This window comes from Cyanistes caeruleus, chromosome 18 (genome assembly GCF_971803275.1).
Source record: "Cyanistes caeruleus chromosome 18, bCyaCae1.hap1.1, whole genome shotgun sequence".
NCBI lineage: Eukaryota > Metazoa > Chordata > Aves > Passeriformes > Paridae > Cyanistes > Cyanistes caeruleus.
The window spans coordinates 6,541,813-6,566,266 of record NC_141718.1 but is presented as its reverse complement, the minus strand read 5'-3'; the positions used below and the strand labels follow the sequence as shown (position 1 = coordinate 6,566,266).

The 24,454-nt window shown below is 40.5% G+C and overlaps 1 protein-coding gene across 43 annotated transcripts in view; it reads right to left on the bottom strand.

Annotated features, from left to right (window-relative positions):
• Nucleotides 1–24,454, bottom strand: part of FBRSL1 (fibrosin like 1) — a 502,421-nt gene that overhangs the window by 165,013 nt on the left and 312,954 nt on the right. For all 43 annotated transcript variants that reach the window (XM_086856113.1, XM_086856114.1, XM_086856131.1 and 40 more), the window contains one exon: nucleotides 5,669–5,698. In XM_086856113.1, the coding sequence (XP_086712239.1) occupies nucleotides 5,669–5,698 (30 nt within the window). The remainder of the gene's footprint in view (nucleotides 1–5,668; nucleotides 5,699–24,454) is intronic.

The window sequence follows — 24,454 nt, the reverse complement described above, 5'->3', positions numbered from 1 at the left end:
GCTGTCCATAAGCCAGAGCATCCTATGGTAAAAAACCACTTCAGTTCTGTCTGAGAACACAGCTGGGAAGTAACTGGCAAATGGAGATTTCTCATTAGCCACAGCTGAAAACTGTCATAGACTGAAGTGTAATGCTAACAGAGTGCAAATAGTGCCATGTGAAAGCCCTAGGTTCAATTCCATGTTTGATCTTTCCCTTCTGCTGCAATCAGTACGAATCTCAATTTCTGGAAAAGTACCAAGTTCTTTTCGCAGAGAAAAGGACAATCAAATGATGGACAAAACCAGTTTGGGGACCTTGGTCTGGGTAGGCTTCAAAAATAGCAAATAACAGATTACCTGAAGTGGGAACTAAACTTCTAGCCTCACAGAAACAAATCAGGTGGAACCTCTTGTTTCCATTGCCAGATAAAATGTAATGAGTAGAGGAAAATAAGCCTCCAGCAACAGTGCTAGAGGGGGCTTTTCTTACTGCTGGGTAATCTCACACACAAGCACACACACACACAGAGTGACCATTTCTGCCAGAGCAACTCCTAGACCTCTCCTCGTTATTGCATCCCTTTCTCCTGCTGCCTGAGCTATCTATGATTTTTCCTGTGGGCTTATGGATACCCTTTCAAGGTCAACACAGCTGAAACAGTGATAATTTCATCCCCCAGATCTTCCACAGAGTTTATTCTTCTCATTGCTTCTACTCTTATCACCTCTATCTCTCACTCAAGCCCACAGTTCTCAGCACTCTCTTTGACTCACAATACTCCTGACATCAAAATATTCAGCCTATGTTTTAAGTCCCATATATCCTTGTTCTCTGTAACATAATGAGCATCTTCTGTTTATCCACATAACCACATTCTTGGTCAAGCTACCTCACCCTTCATTTACCATTTTGTCTTTCCTTTGGTGACAACAGATGTAACTGTGTCCTTGTGCCAAGGAAAAGTTGCTGCAAGATCATTTTCCCAGTCTGTGGCTTTGCTTCCTACACAGCTTCTCACTTCCTGAATGGCAAACTATCATTCTTTGTGTTTTGACTCTTTCACAGCTTACCTCTTCTTCCCAACACTGACATTCAGCATGGTTGTAAACTTTCATCTCCCACTGTATGTTTGGTCTGATTCAATCCATTCAATTCAAACATGATTGGTCTGATTCAATCACCCCCTTGCTAAACTTTCAGATAAGCATTTCCTCACTACTTACTACTGTGCCTTTTGCTACAGAGAATAACTTCCCATTCACAACCATAAAACAACCTGACTTTCCCTCTCAAATGCCTCCAAAACCTTAATACATACAAATACCCCCTTTAGATCACTACCTACGAAGTCAAAGCTGGACAGCAACGAGGCTGCTGGCATACTGAAACAGTGCTGCTGCTGACAGTGTCCCCCCACTCACCTGTGTCCCTTCTCCCTCATCTCACCCTTAAGCCATGAGCTGTCCTGTGTTTTTGCAGCAGGATGGGAACCCATCCCCAGGTGGAGGGATCACAGAACCACCCTGCTGCTCCCCTCCCATCCATCACGGGCTAAACTGCACCTGCTCTCGTGTTGCTGCCGACTTCCAGGCACCTACTGGGACGCTGGGATTAGCAAACTACAGCCTGGCAAGGCTGATTCACACTGCCACAAGCACAGCCTAAGGAGCTCACTGCGCTGCTGCAGAAAGTCATGACAAAAAAATGACTTCAAAACTTTTTGTCTTCACCTTGGATTTAACTTCACCTGCCTCAGAGGTTGCTTGCTATAGCTAAAACATAAACTACAGAACAAATACACAGTAAACACTGACTGAACTTAGAAATACAGTTCCATTTTTTGCACATCTTACTTAGCACCACACTAAATGAAGAACACTTGATATCTAACCCCTGATTTGGAGAGCTCACTTACATGGCGGGGCCATGTAATTAAGCTGACAACCCACAATTTCACACAGAGCAGACAGAAGTCCAAGACTGAAAGAACATGAGCACTGAATTACTTTTCAAGAAAGAAACAGGCGCCTTTTTAAATGCAATCTTGAACACTGTTATTAAAAAAATGAGAGCAACATTTTGGAGTAACGAGCAGAGATTACTCATTCCCTTGTTTTACACAAGTTGACTTTTGGCTTTCTGCAGAACACCATTTAACAGAGCACATTACCAAGCTGCTAGCCACTTTTCACAGTGATGCTAAAGCAGGTAAGAGACAATAAGTGGAACTGTTGATGGTTTATATTACTCTATTATGTTAATGTTCACTAAAGTATGCCATAAGCTCTCTCATTACATGTGTATAAACCAATTCTCTGTGGTGTTATTCCTGTGCTAAATGCTATAACTACATAAATCTTGAATTAATGGAGACTTTATAGTTCCTGAAAATGAAGGGTAATTGCTATCTGTTAATGCTGTTGTTGCTATTAAAGGAAGTATATATTTTCAGTAACAATGTTTATGGACCGTGAGCTTCACATCTCAGCTACTGCACAGAGAAGAGACAGTGTAATACAAGTATCAGACTGACTCCCTTTCTCTCCTTCCTCCCTCTCAAAAAGCACAGTATCATTTCCACAGTTTGAGCAAAAAACACTGCGAGCCTCCTACAGCTGCAGAGCCCAAACCAATGTCCTTCACCGAACACACAGTAAAGGCAGCAGGATTTGCATTTCCATCCCTGGGAATGCATGGCTTGCTAAGCCTCTCGCTTGGTTAAATGGCTGGACAGCTCACTTTATTAGTTTGGGTATCTCGAACAGTTCTGTGAGAAGCGCATGGTGACAGAATGATAGGTGTGAGAAAGTATCATCCCACTTACTTCCTCTGAGATTTCAGCAGTGATGCAGAAGTGAAAGGCTATACTTGGCCAGAGACAGTTCTCAGAAAGTAGATGGAATTGACAAGTCCCCAGCCTTGAACTCCTCTTCTCTGATTATTAAAAACAGCAGTGCAATGTTTGGAAACACTCACAATCTGCTGTGAAACTGTACCTCGCACTAAAGTAATGGCTCCTCTTTCTGATACACTGTACATGTGACTGACTATGCTCAATTGCTTTTCTCCCCTGGAGCCCTGCACAAGGAAAAAACCAAACCATCGGGAATGTGTTTATATTTTACAACGTAGTGAGGGTAAAACCTTAATTTTACTTCAACGTCTATGTTTGAAAACATTAAGAGCTCAATAGCCCATACACCTTTGAACTAAATAAATAGTGGATAATTACTAGCATGGTACAGAGAGAAGTAGGAGGTGGAAAATTTCAGTTTTGCTTCTAGCTCAGTTGCTGACTCAGTTTGTACTCGTACATGAACTTTTTTTTGTCTGCTTTCCTCATGAGTTTAATGCAGGCAACACTGACCCGCTGTTTATGACTAACAAAAAATGTTATGCAAATCAAAAATACATTAGTAATTCCTGCCCTGCCCTTCCTTAGTGCCAGTGTGTGTAGGTGTACCTTGAAAAAGCTGGTTCTTGCTGACCAGGCAGCAGAGCAGCATTGCTCTGTAGCAGTGGGGAAAGAAGCAGACACATCACGTAATTTGGGAAGGCTGGTGCTGGGCTGGGCACAATGTTGAATACTCCAGCTGGCTGCAATAGCCTGGGAGCATTAGCAGGAGATGCATTTTCCCATCACATGAAGGAGGAAAATGAATGTAGTCCCACAGGACAGTCACACCAAAATTTTTCTTGCTCTTTGTTGCATCAGTCAGGTTGAGTTTTAGACAAACACTGAATGAGTTTCCAGGGGAGTGCAGTATGTCAGGTATCAACAGAGCAAGTCAGGCTCTGTTCCCCAATTGGAAGGCAATGTTGCCCTTACATTAGCCCTATGAAAGGTTTGAAGCATCTTCACTTCAGCCCTGGTGAGTTTACATGCCCACACCTTTGCTGACAATAAAAGCAACCCCACTCAATTTCAGAGACCTATTTAATAGGACCGTGTCATGTTTCACGTCTCTGCAGATCAGGCAAGAGATAGAAAGATGATGATCTTGTGCTGCTTTCCTTATGAAGAAAAGAAATGTTATTATTAAGGCAAAGTCACCTTAAGGAGAAGTAGCTGGGAAGTAGGTGAGCCTAGAAGGTCAAATTACAGTTACAGAAATGTAAAGAAATGTCATATTAATGGTAAGGAACGCTATAATAGCCTTTCATCTGCTGTAAAGGACAGCAAGTTACCAGCCAAACACAATGCAGCTTCCTCTGAAGGTAACCTCAGATCCCACATTCTGAAAGCTAATCAATGTTGTTCAGATTTCAATTTCTTCTCTACAAGGTGAAGTCAAACCTAATCTAACAAACGTCAGTCTCAGATGTAATGCCGCTAGCTGGGTCTACCAGTGTAATTTAGATAATCATTAATAGCATAGCTGTATAATAAAACTACATGTCACTTACAACTTCATCTGAGGTTTGACTGGCAGATCTTTAAACAGTTTTCTAAGTGATTGCTTTTACTTCCTTTGATTGGGCAGTCTGAGAAATGTTTTAACCCCATGGTATCTAAGCTTTTAGGGAATAATATTTCACCCTTCACCACCCCTGCTGTCAGCTCTGCTGCTGTGTAACCTTGTAAGAAACAGAACTTGGGGATAGGGGTGGTTTGAGGGAGTGACTTTATACATATATACACATATAAATTTAAAATAATATAAAATAAATTATGTACAGTTTCTTTCATTCAACACACACGATTGAAATGTTGCTCTTCAATCAAGCCTTCATCTCACACAGCTTTTGCCATACTCCAAGGATATTTAGTATCTGAGGGGATTTTTAAAAGAATAAGTTGAAGAAACCCTAATGTTTCTAAAGCTCTAACAAAAAGCAAAAGGCTTAACCAGGAGAAGCTTTCAGAGCAGTCTCTTGAACTCATGGTAACCCCTGATGCAGCCAGGTGTGCTGCTGAGGACACAGGGCTGTCTGAAGTCAGCTTTTACTTGTGTAATGCTGATCCAGAAGAAAACTCTGCACCACAGCTTCTCATGAATGAATGCAGGAGACTGGACAGCCAAAATATAATTGAGGTTTGATGAAGATCTGACCTGAGACTGCCAGGTTTCATCTGCCAGAAGCTGGCAAGGAATACTCAAGACTTTTATATATTTGATGTTTAAAAGCACAGTACCACTGGTGCTACACAGTGGGACTTGTCTGTTTTCCTTGCAGAGGTGAACAAGAAATCCCCATACACAAACACAAAACTACAACCTTTCATGGCCAACCTCTGTATTCAAAAGAAGGTCAGAAAAATCATTGCTCTGTGATAAATATGCATGCAACATGACAAAACACTCCTTGACAGTTACCACACTGCCTTGGGAGGGCAGGTCTCGTCTTCTAAATTGATTACAAAATCGACATTTTCAAAGATTACTATATATAAAATACTGGCTCCTGACAAGTTATCAGAGGAAACTTCCTCTGAAACAGCGCTAACTCGGGTCTACCAAATGCTCACATAATAATCAATAAAGACTATTATGTTAATGGGACTTGCTTTCCTGTAAATAGAAGCTAGTGAAGATCACAGAGTAGCTGATCTGGTGCTTTTTCATTCAATTGTAGATATTTTAAAATTTGACAAGACTGGAGGAAAACGTTATTTTCAAATTCATTCTTATTTTGACTATCAGGGAATTTCCAAGCACATGAAATAAGAAAATTCAGTCTTACCTTATCGTCAATATCGCTCTCGCTGTCACACTGTGGATTAGAGAGAGAGAAAAGGATTTTGAGAAACACCTTTATGTATAGGGATCTTTTGCATCATCCTCTTAAATCTTTTGGATAGCTGTTTATGATGTTCACAGTTCAATAAAACACACTTCTGATGTTTGCAGTAATGCCTTTTACATTGCTAGCATAAACTGACAAAGCCAGATCCTCTCTTATACAAATTTATGGTGTACTCTTACTTGGATGGGGGAAGGCAAACTTTAAATAAAAAAGACAATCAATGATGCATTATAACAACCACCGTAACATGAGGACCACAACAAAAAACATGCCTTTTTGTCATCCCAAATTGTGGAATATATAGTAACAGTTTTGCATTGCTTCACCTTGATAAGCACTTTGTCATCTAACAAGGAAACTGTGAAACTGGCAATCAATTTCTAATTTAATGAGTGGTACCAAGAATAGTAATTAAAATACATCATAAATTCTGGTACATTTTTTAGTTTGAACGAGATCACGATCCCAGGAGGAAGTGTTTACTTAAAGAGTTTTGGAGTGCAATCTCTTTCAAGCTCTGAAAATGAAATGCTCTATTTTCACAGCAGAAATGATGGAAAGATACTGAGCACTGAACATTTCAGGACATGCACATCTTGCTGGCTGGAGCTTAGAAAGATTTACAGTTGGGAACAGCAGTAAGTCTCTTGGTGTCTGTTCTGCTGACAGAGGTGGTCAGTGTGTTCTGTAGCCTTGATGCCCAAAGGGAATTTTCTCCTTCAGCCAAGTGCTGATGGGGATGGCCCAGCAGGTCTCTGTAACTGGCAGCACCCTAGAGAGTTCACTGGGTCAACAAGAGGGGATTCTGCAAGCCAGCAGTGGCAAGCTTCAAATGTGGAAATGGCCCATGAGAATGCACATGCTTCGGTGTCATGAATGTAAAAAAAGAAATAGATCTGTTTGGTCATTTTGTCCAGATTTCCTCCTGGAGTGGGGAAGGGGAATCTTTCCTGTCACATTCTTTTATCCTCAAGTCACACAGCAGAAATTTCAGCTGTTACATTCTTCGTTTTCTGCTGATTTATGAGAGAATCTTTAATCTCTTTTTCTATTTGGCACATGGAATGATTGACTCTAAATATTCAAGGAACCTTATATTTTTGAAGTCTCTGAAACACACCAAGCACACAAATAGACCAAATATATTGAAGGAATCTCCCACAGTGCTTCTGCAGTGAAGAGTGCTCAGCTGCCCAACTCACAACTAATTCCCATTTTACTACAGTGAAATGTTTGGTTTATGGAATCTTTTTTTCTATAGTCTTGTCTAAGCAGAACTCTTTTTCTTTCAAAAGGAAACCATTTTACACTGCCCCACATGATCCACAGCAAGCTTTCCACAGAGAAATCCAACTGTTTAGTAGGATGTGCACAGATCTAATTGTATGTGCAACCATTCTGGAAAAGAAAGAACCTGAAGAGAAATGGAAGAAGTAACAGGACACTGCCTTGTGGGGGCCAGGAGCTGTGGGTGGGAAAGTCCTGTAGGAAAAACCAGTGTTAATACCAGCAAACCACACAAAGTCCCAGCCAATTGCTTTGTAGCAGGCAAGAACATCAGATGTCTTTAGCAAATACCTTGCCAAAAGCCATTTGTGTCTTTTTTGTGACTTTTATTCTGTCACTGACCTTTATGAAAATTATGATACAAAACACAGTTTCTGTTTTTTTCACAAACCAGAAGTAAAATCAGTCCTGATAAATCCTCATGAGCAGCCATTTGCTGACCTCCCCAAACCCGTGTCACGCAACCACAAACAATTAGAAGTGCTTGCTCTGGGCTTGGAATGGGACTAATTGTCCATCACAGTGAGACATGCTGAAACAGGTTTGCTGGGCAAAGGCTGCCCCAGTACCTGCTGCATTTGTGCTTGCTCAAGACAGCGATAATTCACGCTGACAGAGCAACGCATTCATCAAAACTGAGGTGGGGGGTGGGTGAAGATGCAGTCACAGCAGTCCACTTCTTATTATTTACATGCTCCTGAGAAACACTGGCTGAGTGGAGGGAAGCCTTTCACCTCCACCCAGGGGGAGCTCGAATCAAGCCCTAATGCTACAGGGACTGTGCATTCCCCCAAATTATCGGCATAATGGAGTGCGTCACAAAGACCTTGTTATTTTACCCTTTAAAGCCTGTCTTTGCAAAATTATCTGAGTTTACTATTTTAATCTTGGTGCTCACTCAAAGTGAGCACTTGTATTTTTGAGGCAGAATATTTTGATGATGTGATTCATCGTTCAGACTAAAGCATTTTACAGTAGAATTACACCTATTGCAAGAACGGCATAAAAATAAGCTAGCACACTCAGCCATGGGTTTCTTCAAGTGGTATGCTTGGGTAATATGAACACAAATTTTAATTCTAACAGGGCCTTAAAAATTATACACTGCAGTAAAAAAAAATAACCAAATAAATTAAACTTTGAAATCCACTGACTAGAAAGCATTCAAAATTATCACTAAATCTCAGATGCTTTTTCCTATTGAATCCAGGTTTAATAGAACCTCAGTACTGTAAACATTACCAAATTTAGCTTAAAAATATTTGAGATATAAACAATTTTTTTGAACTTTAGTTACCATTATTATTCAAATACAAGGTAGTATTTTAGTCTTCTCTGTTTTTGTAACAAAACTCATCTTCCTATTTCTTAGTGCATTATGATGTTAAAAAGAAAAGAGGAGAGGGTTTTTCTGTTGAAAACAGATTTGACCTCCAAAATTTGTATATCTATAGCGAGGATAAAACCCTCTTACAGATGGTTTATGGTACTAAAGGTGCAGAATTACTTTATTTAGATGCCTAATTTTGCTTTGTACCAATATGCAACTTTGTCTCATGTAGATAAGTGAAAGTTGCAAAAAGCCAGTGAACCATCAAATCCACATGCTAGATTTTATAAACAGACAAATGAAGCAAACATCTGCTCTCTGAGGATACATTTTTCCCCATTCAGGATCTGTAAAGACTTCATAATTAATTGCTTTTAAAATGGAAAAGACAGCAAAGAATTTTGTTTCGTTTTAGCTTGCATCTTCCTTACTTCAATCATGATTGCATCAGTCTTGAAATTGCAGAAGACAGCAGGGCTGTGGACGCAAATCCACATTTGAATGTGGCTCTGTGTGGACACAGAGCCTTCCGTGAAGCTGTGATTGCAAGATGAGTGGTTTAAAAACAGCATTTGCGGCAGAGAGTTGCCTAATTTCTTATTTGCCTTGTGAAGCAAGTCCTCTGCACCTTCTGCAGATATGTAGGATCACTCACACACAACCTGTCCCCCTTGCATTGGTTCCTGGTACCTGGCTTTAAACCACCAAAACACTTATCTTAATCCATGTGAGAATGTTCCAAACCAGCCTACAGGATGAGAGATGGTGGGGAGGAGTCAACACATTGATATCTATAAAATTTGGGCTTCTGCTTAACATACGAGAAAATAAAAACTTGAAACTTGTGGCTACCAACCTATGCTATCCTCCCACCGACTCCTGGAAAAAATACAACCAGCTTTGGTGGAAAAGGCCCCAAGCTTCAGAATTCCCACAGGTTTTCTCTGTTTTATGCAAAAGGAACAGGCTCCCACACTTGCATCAAGAAACAGGAACCCAGAGGCTGCTGAACGAGCAACAGCACAGAAAAACCAACGACAGCAAAACCAAACGGGCCCAGACAGAGCTGCAAAAAGCAGAACCACTGCTGACCCCTGTCCCTTCCCTTGGCTGGGGGTGTGTGTGTGTCGAAAACCTCCAGTTTCGAGGGGCTGGTTCAGTTTTTGTGGGAACAGCCTTCAGCCTCCGCAGGCCTGCTCTCCTCATCCTCCTCCTCACCTCCGCCCCCGCAGAGCCCTGGCTCAGCACAGACACTGAGGCAGGGACCTGCATGGCTGGGATGTGGAAATGAATGATGGAGTCACAGGAGAAACTTTGTTTTGGCCACAGAGGATTTTCTGTGTCTTAAAAGCCAAGTTATCCCGTGTGAGGAGGAGGAGGAGGAGGAGGCCGTGCTGCGCCCGGAGAAGACCGAGGCCACCACCCGGCCAGCCTCACCTCCCACGCTGCTGTTGTTGAGGGACAAAAGCCCTTGTCAAAACAAAAAAAAAGTTAAAGAAAATGTGGAGAATGGCAACTGTTGAAAGCAACGGGGGCTCATTGAAAGACAAAAGCTTCAATTACCTGGATTTTTCTAAAGGCCTGTTAACACTCCTGGTCTATAAGCAGGACTGTAAACAGCCATTGTACAGGGTTCATAAAGGCTCCTAAAGGGATTATTCACTGGGTTGTGCCAATTGCCTCTCAATTCCACCAAGAATGTTTGCAAAGTCGACCCCTAATTGTGCAGCTTTTTGGAAAGCTTTTTTGGAAAAAAAATTTCTTGCAGTGACAGATTCCAGTCAGAATGAAGCCTCCCATGAGGTGAGGTTCAGCAGGAACAACACAAAACTCAGGAATCACAGACAGAGCATCCATGTGTGTAGACTGGGCCTTGTGGCTTCTCATTTTTTTGATGCCTGGGGTGAAATCTCACTTTTCAAGACCCCTCTCCGTCATGGCTTTCCCATCAGTCACGGAGCTGTGATACACTCCATCACCTGCTTCTACAAACTGCCTCAAGAGGGGACAAAGATGAACTTATGGCCACTGTAAAACAGGCAACAGCATATTTGGCAAAGGACCTTCTCTTACCATTAGACTGGCATTGAGCTCCTTACAACCTGTATTAAAACTGTACGATGATTCTTGTTGTTTTCTGGTCAGAAGTATATCCTTTGACTCTTTTCTTACCCCCAATGTTTTAACTACTACATCATCCAGCCTTGCTTCATGATAAAAACACTACATTGATTAACTGGCATCACATAGTCACGTAAACTATCTCACACCAAGAAATGAAAACAAAACCAACCAAGTCTCCTAAGACTGCAACAAGATTGGCAATACCTGGATGTGATGTCATGATGGGTGCAGAGAAATATGGTTATTTCAAATGGAGCCACTTCCTCCAAGCTTTTGAGAAGTCATCTCAGCTTATCCACACAAACATGGTTATCTCCTACTTCACCCAAACGCAGTGGTTTGATTTAGATTGTGCCTACACAGTCCCAAGGTTGTGGGCCCTGTGGTGCCAGACACTGTACAGCACAGGAATTACAGGTTCCTGCCCAGACAGCTGAGAGAAAGGCTTGCTTTTTCCTCTCCACGTAAACACACATACCTATAGATATTATTTATATTATGATTAAGCAGAGGGTGATAGACATCTAAGCTAGCCATGTGAAGAAACAGATCCCAGCCTGGAGGGACATGTAATCTAACCAGTCTACCTGCAACTAGAACTGTCTGGGGAAGTGCAAGGCTGAGAAAACAGGAGGCAAAAATATTAAATATAGTGCCTATAACATTACAATGAAAGCTGTCAGGGTAGAATACGTATGCAGAAAGTTGCACAGAATATATGAACAGTATAGACACCTATGCAGCCTGCACACCCACTCCACAGCCATGTTAATGCTATCTTATTATTTCCAACCATATTTAGTTACTGAATTTTCTCTTAATAGCAAGTACTAAGCTTAAATCCCGGGTTGTTAATGTTTCTTTTAAAGGAAGGAGTAAATTCAAGCCTATTTTTAAGAGCCCTCCCTTCTCCATGCCCTCTGAGCTAACTTCCCAGGAGCAGTGGCAGCGTGTATGGATGCGCGCTTGTGTGTGCAGGGGAGGGTGTTGTTTCCTATTAAGTCTGGCATCAGATTCATGTCTGCAGGGGCTTGCTTAAGATGATAGGAAGAGAGAGTTTTATCATGAGCCAGACTGACAGAAAAGCTTGCTAATGGGACTTGAGGCATACACAGGAAAGAAAGTGCCAAAACATTAAGCTACCGCCAAGTGTCAGAGGGCCACTGATTTATTGCAGCAATTTTGCCACTGTGTCCTTTATAAGGTCCCACAAGTCCTTCCTCCTGGCAAGAAGCTGTGAGCTGCTGCAGCTCAGGGAGAAGTTTAGATCCAGAGCGCAGAAAGTGTCCAAGCAAAAGGCGGGGGCCGGGGGGAGGACGGAAATCGAATGTTGACTTGAACTTGCCCCAGGCAGCAGAGTCCTCTTAGCTCCACTGCCTCCCTGACAGCTTGATGAAATGAGTCAGGGCCTCCCCATGGCTAGACCAGCTCAGGCTTCCAAGTGCCGGGGTAGAGCTGTAAGAAACAGATTGAGCCTCAGGGCAGCAATTTTTTTTTTTTTTTCCCTTTCTCTCCTCAGCATTTGGCTGGGGGAAGGGGGAGGTTATGAGCACTACAGATGTATAGGCTGAGCCTTTGTCTGCAGAGGGGGAGGGCGAGGGGGAGAGAGAAGAACAGCAAGAGAGTATTAGCTATGGCAGCCGAGAATAGCCCAGAGCACTATAACTAATTTTGAGGGGCAGTGATGCATTGTACGGGCTATGTGCTGTTTGGTCTGAGGGGGCCCCTGTTGTGAAGCAGCAATCAAGAGGACATTTTGTTAAGTGACCAACAGCTGTCATCTGCAAGCCCAGAGTGGGGAAGGAAAGAGCAAGGGGAAGGGAAAAGGGGAAAAAGAAAAAAAGAAAAAAGAAAAAAGAAAAAAGAGCGTTTGTCCCTTGGAGGCAGAGCACATTAATCCACCAATCTGCCACAGCTTTAACTCTGAACATGCTCGGTGCCTCCAAAGACTCGAGCTCCACTCCATCAGCCACCCGGAGAGATGGGCACCTCTCGCCCTGCTCCAGCCTGCCGGATGCAGGGAGCTTCTCTACCTCTGTGGCTTGAGAAACCGACGCTAAAAATACTGTTTAAGTCTCTTTTCATTCCATAAAATTGAGTTGATCTGCTGCAGCTTAGGGTCAATCCCTCAAGGACTGTTTTTCCCCCCTTCCCTTTTCCATAGCACTCATAAATTAATCAGGAAGACCCTGACTAAGTCATTTCATGCTGTACAACATAAAAGAAAGTCCCCTGATGATCCATGCAAGGATCTATTAAAAGCGGGAGGAGGGAGGGAGGAAGGGTTAGGGAAGAGGGAGAAAAGGGAGGGGGGGAAGGAAAAAATCTCAACCTTTTTGATATTTTAGGATAAAAGCTGGAGGACTTTGTTATGAATTCTAGCCAACATCAAAACACCTTAAATAATTCAAAGAACATGTTAAAGGGAAGAAACTGAATGTTGCTCTGATGTTCAGTTGATGCAACGCAGAATATTACCCAAAACAGCACAGCCTGTTAAGGGAGACAGCAGCCTTGAGCATTTCAGTTCTTTAGAAAAATGTCAGAACCTGTAAAAATCATAATTTCCAGCAACTTTTTTTTTTTTTTTTTTTTTGCATGATATAAACTCAGCGAGACTGAAATGTAGGTTTCTGACAAGCTGTTAACAAGACAACTTTAGAAATCTGTCTGGAGCTCTCAGGGAGATGGGCTGCCATTTCACTGCTTCGAAGAAGTTCATGACATGACAAGCAAAAATCAGGGAACAGAGACCTAAAAACCACGGTGTAATTTTCATTTGCTTCTGTCGTGAAAGAATTCAAGCAGAAATATTAGAAGGCTACACAACTAAAAAAGCCAGGAACTGGAAAATCATTGCTGTGGCTTGACAAGCACATCTTTTATGCTGAAAATGGTTTCTTTATTATTATACCTATACACAGGAAAGCACTTTGGAGAAAAAGGGATAATCACAAATTATTCTTTGATATCTGCAAAATAAGATCTATAGCTGCCTACTTTCCAGCCAAGTCTAAAAATGACCTAGTTCAAAGGAGAGTGACCAAACCATCTTGAAAAAGCTGTAAGAACCACCAGATTTCTCTTCATTTCCCACCCTGCCCTTCCCCCTAGAGGAGAGGTAAAAAAGATCTTTCCATAATGCAGTTTTACTGGAGCCTACACACAAGTATGTTGCTACCTAAATTCTTAATAAAGACACATTCATTAAAAATAGAGAGGTCAGTATCCAATGCCATCTACACACCAGGGTTTGATGGCACACTCAGGAGAGGCTTTCTGGCTGGTTTACCATATCATACCTCCTACTTCAGGTCTTAATATACAGTAGAATGCTTTGCCGTAGTTTTTGGATGATTTAATGATGCTCTTTCCAGAATCAATCTATTCTACTCAATGGTCAGAAAAAATCCATCTATCTATCTATCTATCTATCTATCTATCTATCTATCTATCTATCCATCCATCCATCCATCCATCCATCCATCCATCCATCATCCATCCATTATCTATCTATCTATCTATCTATCTATCTATCTATCTATCTATCTATCTATCTATCTATCTATCTATCTATCTCCACATAACACACATCTTTCAATATATAGTCTCTCTCACTTTCACTATTTGGACTCATTCTAAGTATTTAATGGTAGGCTGATGTAGCTGTCTGGAAGTCAATTTACTGACTGTGACTGACTCATTATATCTATGGTTGCAGAATCTCAGCACCCTTGGGAAAGCTTGGGAAGCCCAACATACAATTTTATGCTTAATTTCAGCCCATATTTGCCAAGAAAGAGAGTGATCAGACAATGCAGGAGGTAATTTTCACTTGTACTGTCTATGATTACACTGAAGGGTAATGTGAATTATGGACCACACTTAGCCCAGCATTGGCAGGGATCACACAAATAATGAACTGAAGCTTTTTCACCTTTCTCCAATGTCTCCTTGTTTCCCACACATCTCCACTGGTGCACCCACAGCAACACTTGAGTAATTGAAAGAACAGCGCACGCAAAGTTGAATGGTGGACGCTGAATTTCACCAATTTACAAAATAGAGGAAACTGTCAAGAAAAGGGATGCAGTCTGCTTCTCTTCTGAAGTGCTCACAAGCTCTTTTCACTCTTCCCTCGCTTGGGCATTGTGTCACCTGTCACTCATTTTTCTTTCATTAGACAGACAGTCTTGGAGACATTACAGGAGCTGTATTTGGGTTTTCACTAAGGAACCAGAGAAACACCCATTACTTACCCATTCTCTTATTTCAAGCTATGACTAACACCATGTGCTTGCAAATGACATCTTGCCTTGCTTCCCTTTACCACAAACCTCCTGGCTCAGTTACCTGGACCCCTGCCCCAGCTGCTTTGGTCCCTCCTCACGCTCTCCTGAGGGGAGCAGAAACCAAGATGGGATTTGCAGTGACTCACTGCACAGAGCAACTCTAATTTTGTTTAATGCAAGGATGCCTAGATGATATGCCCAACAGAAGAAAAATGGCTTAAAGCCATTATTTATAACAATGAGAGGCTGCTGCTATTTGGAGAGGGGGTTATAAGCTTTCTGTAAAATTAAGGAGTTCAGGACTTAATATGGATATAGTCAAAAGCCACTTTAACCATAATGATCTGTCTAGTAATTCCCCATTTACTATAAACATCAGTTTTCTTCTATTTGGATTGCAAATCTAGTCCATTACCATGTCCATATCACTGTGGAGCCACCAAAAACTATTGGGCCAGTACAAAACAACAGAATTTGTTAAAGTACCCTCCCTCTAATGGAAAATATCTAGTTATTCTCAGCCTAGTGACTCCATGGTGTGTGACTGTGTTTGGGAGCTCCATTTACATATTTATTTAGTAGAGAACATGCATGGCTGTCTTCCCTCCGTGCAGAACCATTATGAGCTGCAGGAAGCTGTTAGAGAAGATTTCAGCACAGAATTCAGGAGGAAAGGCATTTCCAAATACCTCCCTATCCTGCTTAATGACAGCCACCCTCGGGAATCAGGGTGATGGATTTCTGGTTATCAAACTTGCTGTGGTTTCCTAAGCTCATTCACTTATGAGCTTAGGAAATGTTTATTTTATTTCATTTATACATTTAATTTGTTTATGTACATATTTACACACACACAGTTTTTCTTGTGCTGCCAACTTCATTTCCTCCTTATTTTCCCTTTAAATCCAAGTGAAGCAGCAACAAAAGAACACACCAGGTTATGCATGAAGACATCCATCTGAGAGCCCTAAAGTTTCCCCCCAGGTATATTACAGCTTTTCACATTCAAATTCAAGCTGAAGGCCCAAAAATGAACATTCAGCCATGGGGACTAATTTTAGAATCAGAGCTGACATGACTCAGGTATGAAGGCAAATCTCTGCTGTAACCACCTAGGCTGGCCCTGGCAGGAGTGGCTGAAGCCAGGCTGAATTCAGGTGGCTGAAGCTGGGCTGACCAGCTACACACCTGGAAACACTCCACTACTGGGATAAAGAGAATATTTTAGAGCACTGTTTAATTTGGGATTCTGGACGTGGAAAACAATCTAAAGCACCTACTGCGTTATCAAAATACATTAATTCAGTGAAAAGAACTGCAGCTCATTCTTCACTTAATGAATATATGAAGGTTATGTGAATCAGCTGCTTTGTTTTGTCAAATGCCTTTAGTCTCTACAAGTCCCTGTTGCTGGCAGGGACAAGATTAACTACACTTATATATAATTAATGTAATAATTAATGTTATTTAATTCCACTGCTATTTAACTCATAGCAAGGTTTATGTTGTTGTGGGTAAAAAATATTAAGCTTACTATAGCTACCATTAATGTTTGCATTATTGAACATTAAAATTCAAATCTGGTAAAATATTTAGCACAAGAATTGAGACATCTACAGAAGGCCTATTCCTCCAAGGAAACCCTGAGCATGTGCTTACAGATTTCAACCACTGCTTTTAAAATAAACCTTAAGGGATGGCTGCCCCCACTCACCACAGGCGAACTACCCCGGAACAAAAAAATTAATCAAGACAGAAATAAAAAAGATCTTAAATATGAAAACTGAAAACCACCTCTGCACACCCCCACCACCCCCAATATCCAGCAGTTGTCATTAGCATTAATACAATGCAAATTAAGTCTGCTTTTTCCCTTTCATTCTATTTAGATCTTAAAAATATTAAAGTAGGTATGTCTTGGAAGTGAAGGACAAGCATTCCCTAGGACATACATTTGGGTGTCTTCAATGTAATCTAAGGAATATAGCAGAGACTTCAAGCTAATTTGATATGAAAATAACACAGTTGGTTATTCACTCTTAGAGAATTATGCCCCATAAAAGCTAAATATAAAAGCTTCAAAACCTATGCCATTACCTGGAGAACACTTCTTTGGACCACTAAATGACAAACCTTTAAACACTAAGCAACTTTGAAAACATATATATCCTACTTCAGGTAAAATTGTAAAGGCTTTCCCCTGCCTTACTACGTCTGCTCCTCTCTTTCAATGCCCCTAGATACCAATTTGTTCCTGTCAGCCCCCAAGATGTCCATGATTGATGGAAATGTAATGATTTACAAATGGAGCCTCCTCTCTCACTGCTCTGCTTTCAGACTGCCAAGGTAGCTTGACCAGCACTGACCTCAAAGACCAAGACAAGGGTTGGCCAAAACTGCTGAAAGATGGGAATGTGAGTATCCTTAGCTAAGCCACCCTGAAACTTCCTGAACAGGCTTGAATAAATTCATGCTTTCTGCTGTCACTTTTTAAATTTGTATTTTTCTTCCAGAGCTGATGAGGACATGCTCAGCTATGTGGATAGATGTCATTTATGAATAAAAGTTCCTGCATGTCAAAGTGTTTCCTTGGCACAGACGACCCCCTATATGTCAAATCCAGACTCGAGCAATTAGAGATTAAAAGAAAGAGAAAACATCTCAACAGGAAAGAAGAGAAAAAGAACAGAAGACTGAAGAGGAAAAATGGAAAAAAACAACTTACTGCTCTGTGTACCAATAATGAGATGGGGCTACAAACACTGTTGGGAATGGGCTCTATCACCTTTTATTAGCACAATGAGGAAATAATAATTAGCTGGAACAACCTATTATGTATTTGTCACAGAGTCAGAACACACTGAATGATACAAACCTTTTATTTTCCAGTAAGTTATGACGAACACAGGCGAATGGGAAATCTGTTTGAAGAGCTGGGAAATACCTTGACCAGGATAATTTAACCCCTCTCAGTTTGTGTGCATTGTCACTATAGAGCAGACAAGTTTTCCTGCTCCAAGAGGAGCTGTGGCACAGTCGGTTGTTCTTTTTTCACTTGTGAATTTTGCTGTCTCAGCTGTGATACACTAACCAGCTCACGTGTGGACTGCAGCCACACTTAGCAATAAAATGCATAAATAGCAACTCACAATAATGCTATTATTAGTACGTGTCCCTACTGCATATCGAATAACAACAGGGGTTTTCATAGACTGCAGAGTAATCAGTGTCTTTAAATATGCTTTAAAGCCTTTTCATGGAGTGAGTGAGGGGAAGTTCTTCTCAGAGTTTATACAAAGTACTTGCACAGGTAACTGAAGGCTCAAGAGCTTCTGGGCTGCTTTTAGAAGCACAGGCTGAGAATGACAGTCCTAATAATCAATATGATCAATGTACAGCAGAAAATATTCTTTTAAATTCACACCTAATACTTGTTCATGAAGCAGAAGCAGTATTCAAAACAAACCACTGTGTTAGCTCAGCTGGCTAATGAATAATTGCCACAATTACGAAAACAAATCTTTGTTTTCAATTTTCAGTAAGCAGAGCTTTAGAAGAACAAACTGCTCTTGAAAGCATGATAGTTTTTTTCCCTAAAAAAGGAAAGAAAGAAATCCTTCCTAGCAACTGCAATTATGATACTTTCATGTCAAATGAATTATATTACTGAAAATAAATCTTTCTAAGATGCACAAGAGGGTTATCTGGCTCCAGTCAGACTTATGCATTACTGGTTTTATATGTTGTACTCTACTTGATTAATATAGGTAATCAAATTATACTGCCTTCCACTGTGCTCTCAAATTCAAGGCTATAATGTTTTCAATGACAAAGTTCATAGAGTTGTATAAAAATGTACCTCATGCTGTACCAGCCCTTTATTGCTGTAGTAAAACACCATTTTCAATTTAGTAATAAGTGATATAAAACAGAGTGTCTTGATTGGCAGGTCGTATTCATTATGCAGTGCCCTACGACACAGCACAGTTCCCAACGAAAATTTAAGGACAGAATCTACCACAATCTCAGATGTTGATACTTAAGGGAACTAAATGATTCCTTTCTCATGAGTTCTCCAAAGGAAGGACAAGAAATTGAACACAAACACACACACATTATACACACAGATACATGTGGATGGAAAGGAGAAAGGGGCAGGAACATCATAACATGCTGTTACTCCATGCAGGCTCTCTTGCACTGGAGCCAATCCTACACTGTTGCTTCCCACCTGGAATAGGAAAGGAGAAGAGAAAATGACAGAAAAAGAGAAGCATGACACTCAGGATAGCAGCAAATATTGGAGAAATCTTCCTGGCTCTTCCAGCGGCCTGACCAGTGACCAGAAGAAGCGACTCTGAGTGTTTAACTTGAGGGGCCTTAATGAAGTTGTGTTATCAAGTGCTCTTCACTTTATGAACATCAGGATTCTCTAAAGAGCTGTAAATTAGCCTGTCAAAACTGGTAACGTCTTAACTTTGCAGCTATCTTTGAATATGTAAATTGTAACCCTTCCCTTCCTTCCTTTCCCTTCCATAAATCAGGAATAATTTACCTTATCTGTGAACAAACCAACCCATGTGTGGATTCCACGGAGGCTAAGTACCCTGGTGAGCCTTGTCATCACTGTGAACACTATCTAGAGGAGCAAGAATTATAAAGCCATTTTCTGTTGAACTAAATGGCAGAGATATTGTCAGCTGGTATCTTTTCTAAGCATGTACATTGTGCAAATGATATGATCAAGAAAGACAACTCTTGGAGTCAGGAATTAGTAATGTTATCTTAGTTTTGTTTCCTTGGCAACTTGACCTTTCATAATTTGCCCAAAGGCAAAATATGGGCAGCATATCCCTTTCAAATCATACCTCAATAATCTTCTGATTAAAAGCATCACCAGAATGTGGCCTTGCCATAAGATGGAGAATTAACGACTCTCTACTAAATGATCCACTGATGTTGAATCTAATTTAAGTAGCCTTGCAAGAATATTTAACACTTAATGATAGGCTCTGTATTAGAGTAGGTTTAATCTAGGATGCAGCCACAGATGTCATAAGAAGGAATTAATCAGCATTGCTTCCACTAAAACAGAAATGCAAAATTGCTGAACAGAATGTATTAGAAACAGATTAAAGAACTGGGACTTAAAACATAAAAGAAACAGAGCTGATGCCACCCTCAGAGAGCTAATTTTAAATACAGGAAAACTTAATTCGCCTTTAACTGAAGAATTGGGGTGTTTGAAGTTACTAAAGAGAAGCTTGCGTTATCAAGAAGCAAAGAAAGGCAGATAGTCTTTTCCTTCATCAATTAAAAATGAAAGTCCAACCCAAATATTAATGCCTGCCTTAAACTCCCAGCAAAATGAAGTTATTGATGCTCTAGGGACTATTGCTGCATCCCACATGAAGCTCAGTACTCAATGGAGTGCTGTGGAAGTTTCATTCATTTGAAAAACTCCTGCCTAATTTAGATAAGTTACCTTTCAGAAAAGCAAATCTTGGAAAAAGAGAAATAGACCCTATGGTTATTGAAACATGTGCAGTTGGGGGAAAACAGGAAATACAGTGTTTGAAAATTCACTCTAAATGCCCAGTACTGAGAGACCTTGCCCATGTAAAAGTTTGTGCAAAGATCTACATTACAATTAGTTGTTGTTGCTTCATTCAGTTGATGTTCTCCCCTGTTGTTTGAGGACCTCATGCTGCCCACAGGGTTTGTGCTGCCCAGTGTGTTTCATTAAAGAAGATGTGTTAAAGTATAAAGGCAGAAGGGAACACAGAGTATCACTTCAGAGCATTCATATAGCACAAGTCATTACATTTCAGACAGTAACTCTCCTCTGTTCTTGATCTGAAGATATTGAGAGTGAATCCCCTAATCATATGAATCTTTAGAAGCACATGTCATGGATTAAAAATTGCATTCTTAAAATTTTTTAGTTACAGTTAATGTTCCTGGAAATGATGAGGAAAACCTCAGCTTAGCATGATTTTCTCATGAAAATATCTAGAGGTGAGCTGAATATTCCAGTGGTCTCATTCAACAAGTCCAACTCCTGATTGGACCTGACTGGATCATGGCTATTAAATGGTTTTGGGCTCAGTTGAGTGGCCCTTCCCTGAAAAATTATGGAACAATCTAGCTTTGGTGGCCATTTTCGTTGATAGCCTAATAGAACATACAAATAATCTCAGTGCTTGTTCCCAAATGAACGAAAAACTTTAATATAAAGCTTTGATCTTGATGGAAGAATCCATCAAGACTTCCCATTTGTCTCCCTAATTACTTGCTTTGATGCTCACGGCTTGCAATCACTGCATAAGTTAATGTCCTGGGGTTGCCATGGCTACCATTAGTGAAGCAGAGTGAGACATGGCTCTGCACATCAGCCACCTTTGCTCGAGCTTTGCTTCTCTCCCCTGGCTGCTCCTCCACCAGGGATGGTGGGAAGGTTCTCCTGTGTGGAGTCAGAAGTTAATAAAACAGTTCCTACCCATGTTACTGCAAATGTTACTGGTAACATCCACTTCACCTTCCTCTCTGCTGCTCATCACTGGAGGTTTGGAAAGCAATCAAGTGGTCAGAAGACAAGAGTGCAAGCAAGGACTTGATTCACTTCCTAACTTGAACCACAATCTGCCAAGGTTCTGAACCTGGATCTTCCTGACTCTTGGAGGACAACACTGCTGCATCTTTCACCCCAGAGTCCTGCTGTGAGAACCCAGTGCTAAGAGAAAAGGAGCGATAACATTAAATTCTTTTTCATTAAAAATTTGCTTTAAGTGAGTTCCCTATATTTCTACAACTTTCAGGTTATCTAAAGACCTTTCATTAAACCTCTACTTTTCTTTTTTAATAAAGGACACCGAACAAGTAATGATGCATAATATGTTTCAACATTACTAGTAATTGCTCATTGAAAATAAGAAATGAGAAATCACTTTCTTATTTGCTTATCTGATGACCTCTAAAGACAATGACACACATGATAAATGCATGGTGTGATGTATTTCCTCATTTTTTCTATTGATCTGATTTAATGTAATATCCAGAAATGCAATACTAACCCATTAAGTATCAACAAAAGTTATATTTTGCTCTGAAGTGTATTTGTAACTTAAGTCCACACACAAATTTTTGTATGCATTATTTCATAAAAGTTTTCAGCACAATCTGTTCTCAGAAATTTCCATTCTGAAAAGGATGACAAACAAATGAAATATATGAGTGGGAACCATCATCCTACCATATTTCAAATAACTAACCAAGGTTCACTGAAAAATTTCTACATCAACAACACAATGCTGCTTATTTTAGTTATTAGGAAGATAGATCACTTCAATACTCTGTTCCTGACAGTGTCTTATGCATTCTTTTAAGCACATGAAGTCTAAATCTTTTTTGTTCTGAATACAGTATTTTCCTCTGGGAGGTATAGTACATGGTAAGTATGAAAAGTTAACATGTAATTAGCACGGTAATGTCTAAGCAAATTGCATCATGTTAGAGTTAATAGAGGTTCAGATCAGAAACAATCCTCTGAGCACAGGCAGCACGAATTACAAGTTTCTGTAATGCTCAGTCACCTGAAAACCTTCAGGATCCTAAAGCCCCTACCCCACACCCTGGCACCTCAGATGTTCCTCTGCTCCTTACCAGCCTGTGGTGCTCAACAAGCTCCACAAGGACCTGCTCTGGTGTTTGGAAATCATGTGGACACAGGTTTTGCAACGAGCAAATGGTTGGTGGGATGGTGGGAAATGGCAGGACTCACATGCTGCAGGACCAGGTTCTAAACATTTACCCGCAGCATGACACCAGGACACTTTGATTGGATGTTCTCTTGCTGATCTTCCTCACGATTAAATTCACTTATTTTACTCAAGGAGTGACTATTAAAAATCAATCTATTAAAAACGAATCTACTGTGTTTTTATTTTTGGTAGATCCTGTAGTTAAGTCAGGCCTGACAAGATGTGAATCAGAACCACTGCACAGGCAACAGGGGTGCATTTGTAACACACAGCCCAGCACAGTGCCAATGCTCTCACCAAAGCAACCAGTACTGGTACCCTAACAACCTCTTGCTATTTTATTTAGAAACAAATAGAAAGGAGCAAGAGGCAGATTCTAAAGTAATTAAATGGGCTTAGGGAAGAAGAATCAATTTGGGCACAAATACTACATGTTATATTTTAAAAATTAAAACAATGCTATGTGTTACCTAGCAACTCCAGGACCCTCATAATGACAGAAAACAGGTCAGTGAAGCAACAATCAGAAGAAGCAGAAATCAGAGCGAACAGATTAGAGCAACCATAATTGGACAATCCATAGAAATAAGGATGGTAATTTTTCAAATGACTACTGATAGTGCCAAATGTTAAAGACAAGGAAGAAAAGCAGCAGGAGCTATTTTGAGACAACTGCCTTTCTTCTAAAGAACACAACACTGATGCGCTTGGATTCATCTCTCCAATGTTATGGTTCATGGTATGATGGTTGTAACATACAGCACATGAGAGAGAATACATAAGCCAACATAAAATTCAACATGATTAATATATGATTAGTTCACGTTTGTACAATGCTTTGAAGATGTAAAGTGCTAATTAGAATTTCTGTCTTAGCCTGGTTGATGCCCCAATGTAATACAGATCAGTAAATAAGAAACTGCAGAAGTTTAAACTCTCTGCCCAAAGATTGAATAACCCATGAGACACAAGGAAATGCTTTAAATTTCAAGTAGATAAACAAAAGTTTTATAGAAGAGAGAGAGAAGGAGAATTCAATGCCCCAGTGAAGAAATTAAAGATAGACAGATGAAAATATTTAAGACAGAAAGATAGAGCTCATAATTATTTGAAAAACACTGTTTTGCCTCCCTCTACCATCACCAGCAATACTCCCTTTGGTTTGTGAGATACAGAAATAACTCAGGAATCAGTAAACATTTGCTGAACCAAAACTTCAAAATCTAATGGCCTTAGTGGAACATAAACAACTATCTTCCCAAGAGCTGTTTGTAGTAATGAGAAAGAAAAAAATATTTGGCCTGACATGCAGAAGGAAAAAAAAGAAAAAAAAGATGTACCCTCAGAATGGAGAGTGGAAAAAAAGAAAAAGAAAATAAAAAATTCTTGCCCAGCTCTCATGAGAAATTTTGAAACTGGACTTCAGTAAGGTGGTAGAGAATGAAATCTGTATCGGAGGAATAGTATGTGGCAGAATATGTAAAATCATTTACAGCCAAAAGGCCATCCCAATCCATCACTCTCGTGGGACCAATGCAGAGCCTGGGATCAAACCAGAATGCCATCCAACAGAGAGATGTTGACTCTGCTACTGATCTGGCCTTTTCCTGCTTAATTAAAGCCACTGAACACTCGAGCTGGAAAACCGTAATCCCCATTAAAGTGTCATTTTAGCGGTAGGTGATCAGACCTTTCAAGCTACGCTGAGTAATTATGCTAGCAGGAACCACGAGTAGTATAAATGTGACCACGGGAAGGCTCTTAATGCCCAATCTGGTAACCTCTGAGGATTACCAGGCAAACTAGTACTTCCAGCTCCAGCCATGTCTGAGTTGAGACTGAGGTGCCAGGAGGCAGTGCAATGCAGGGAAGATGTGTGGCTCTAATCCTATAAAAGTACTGAGCGAGATTGGGTAACCACATCTGCAGG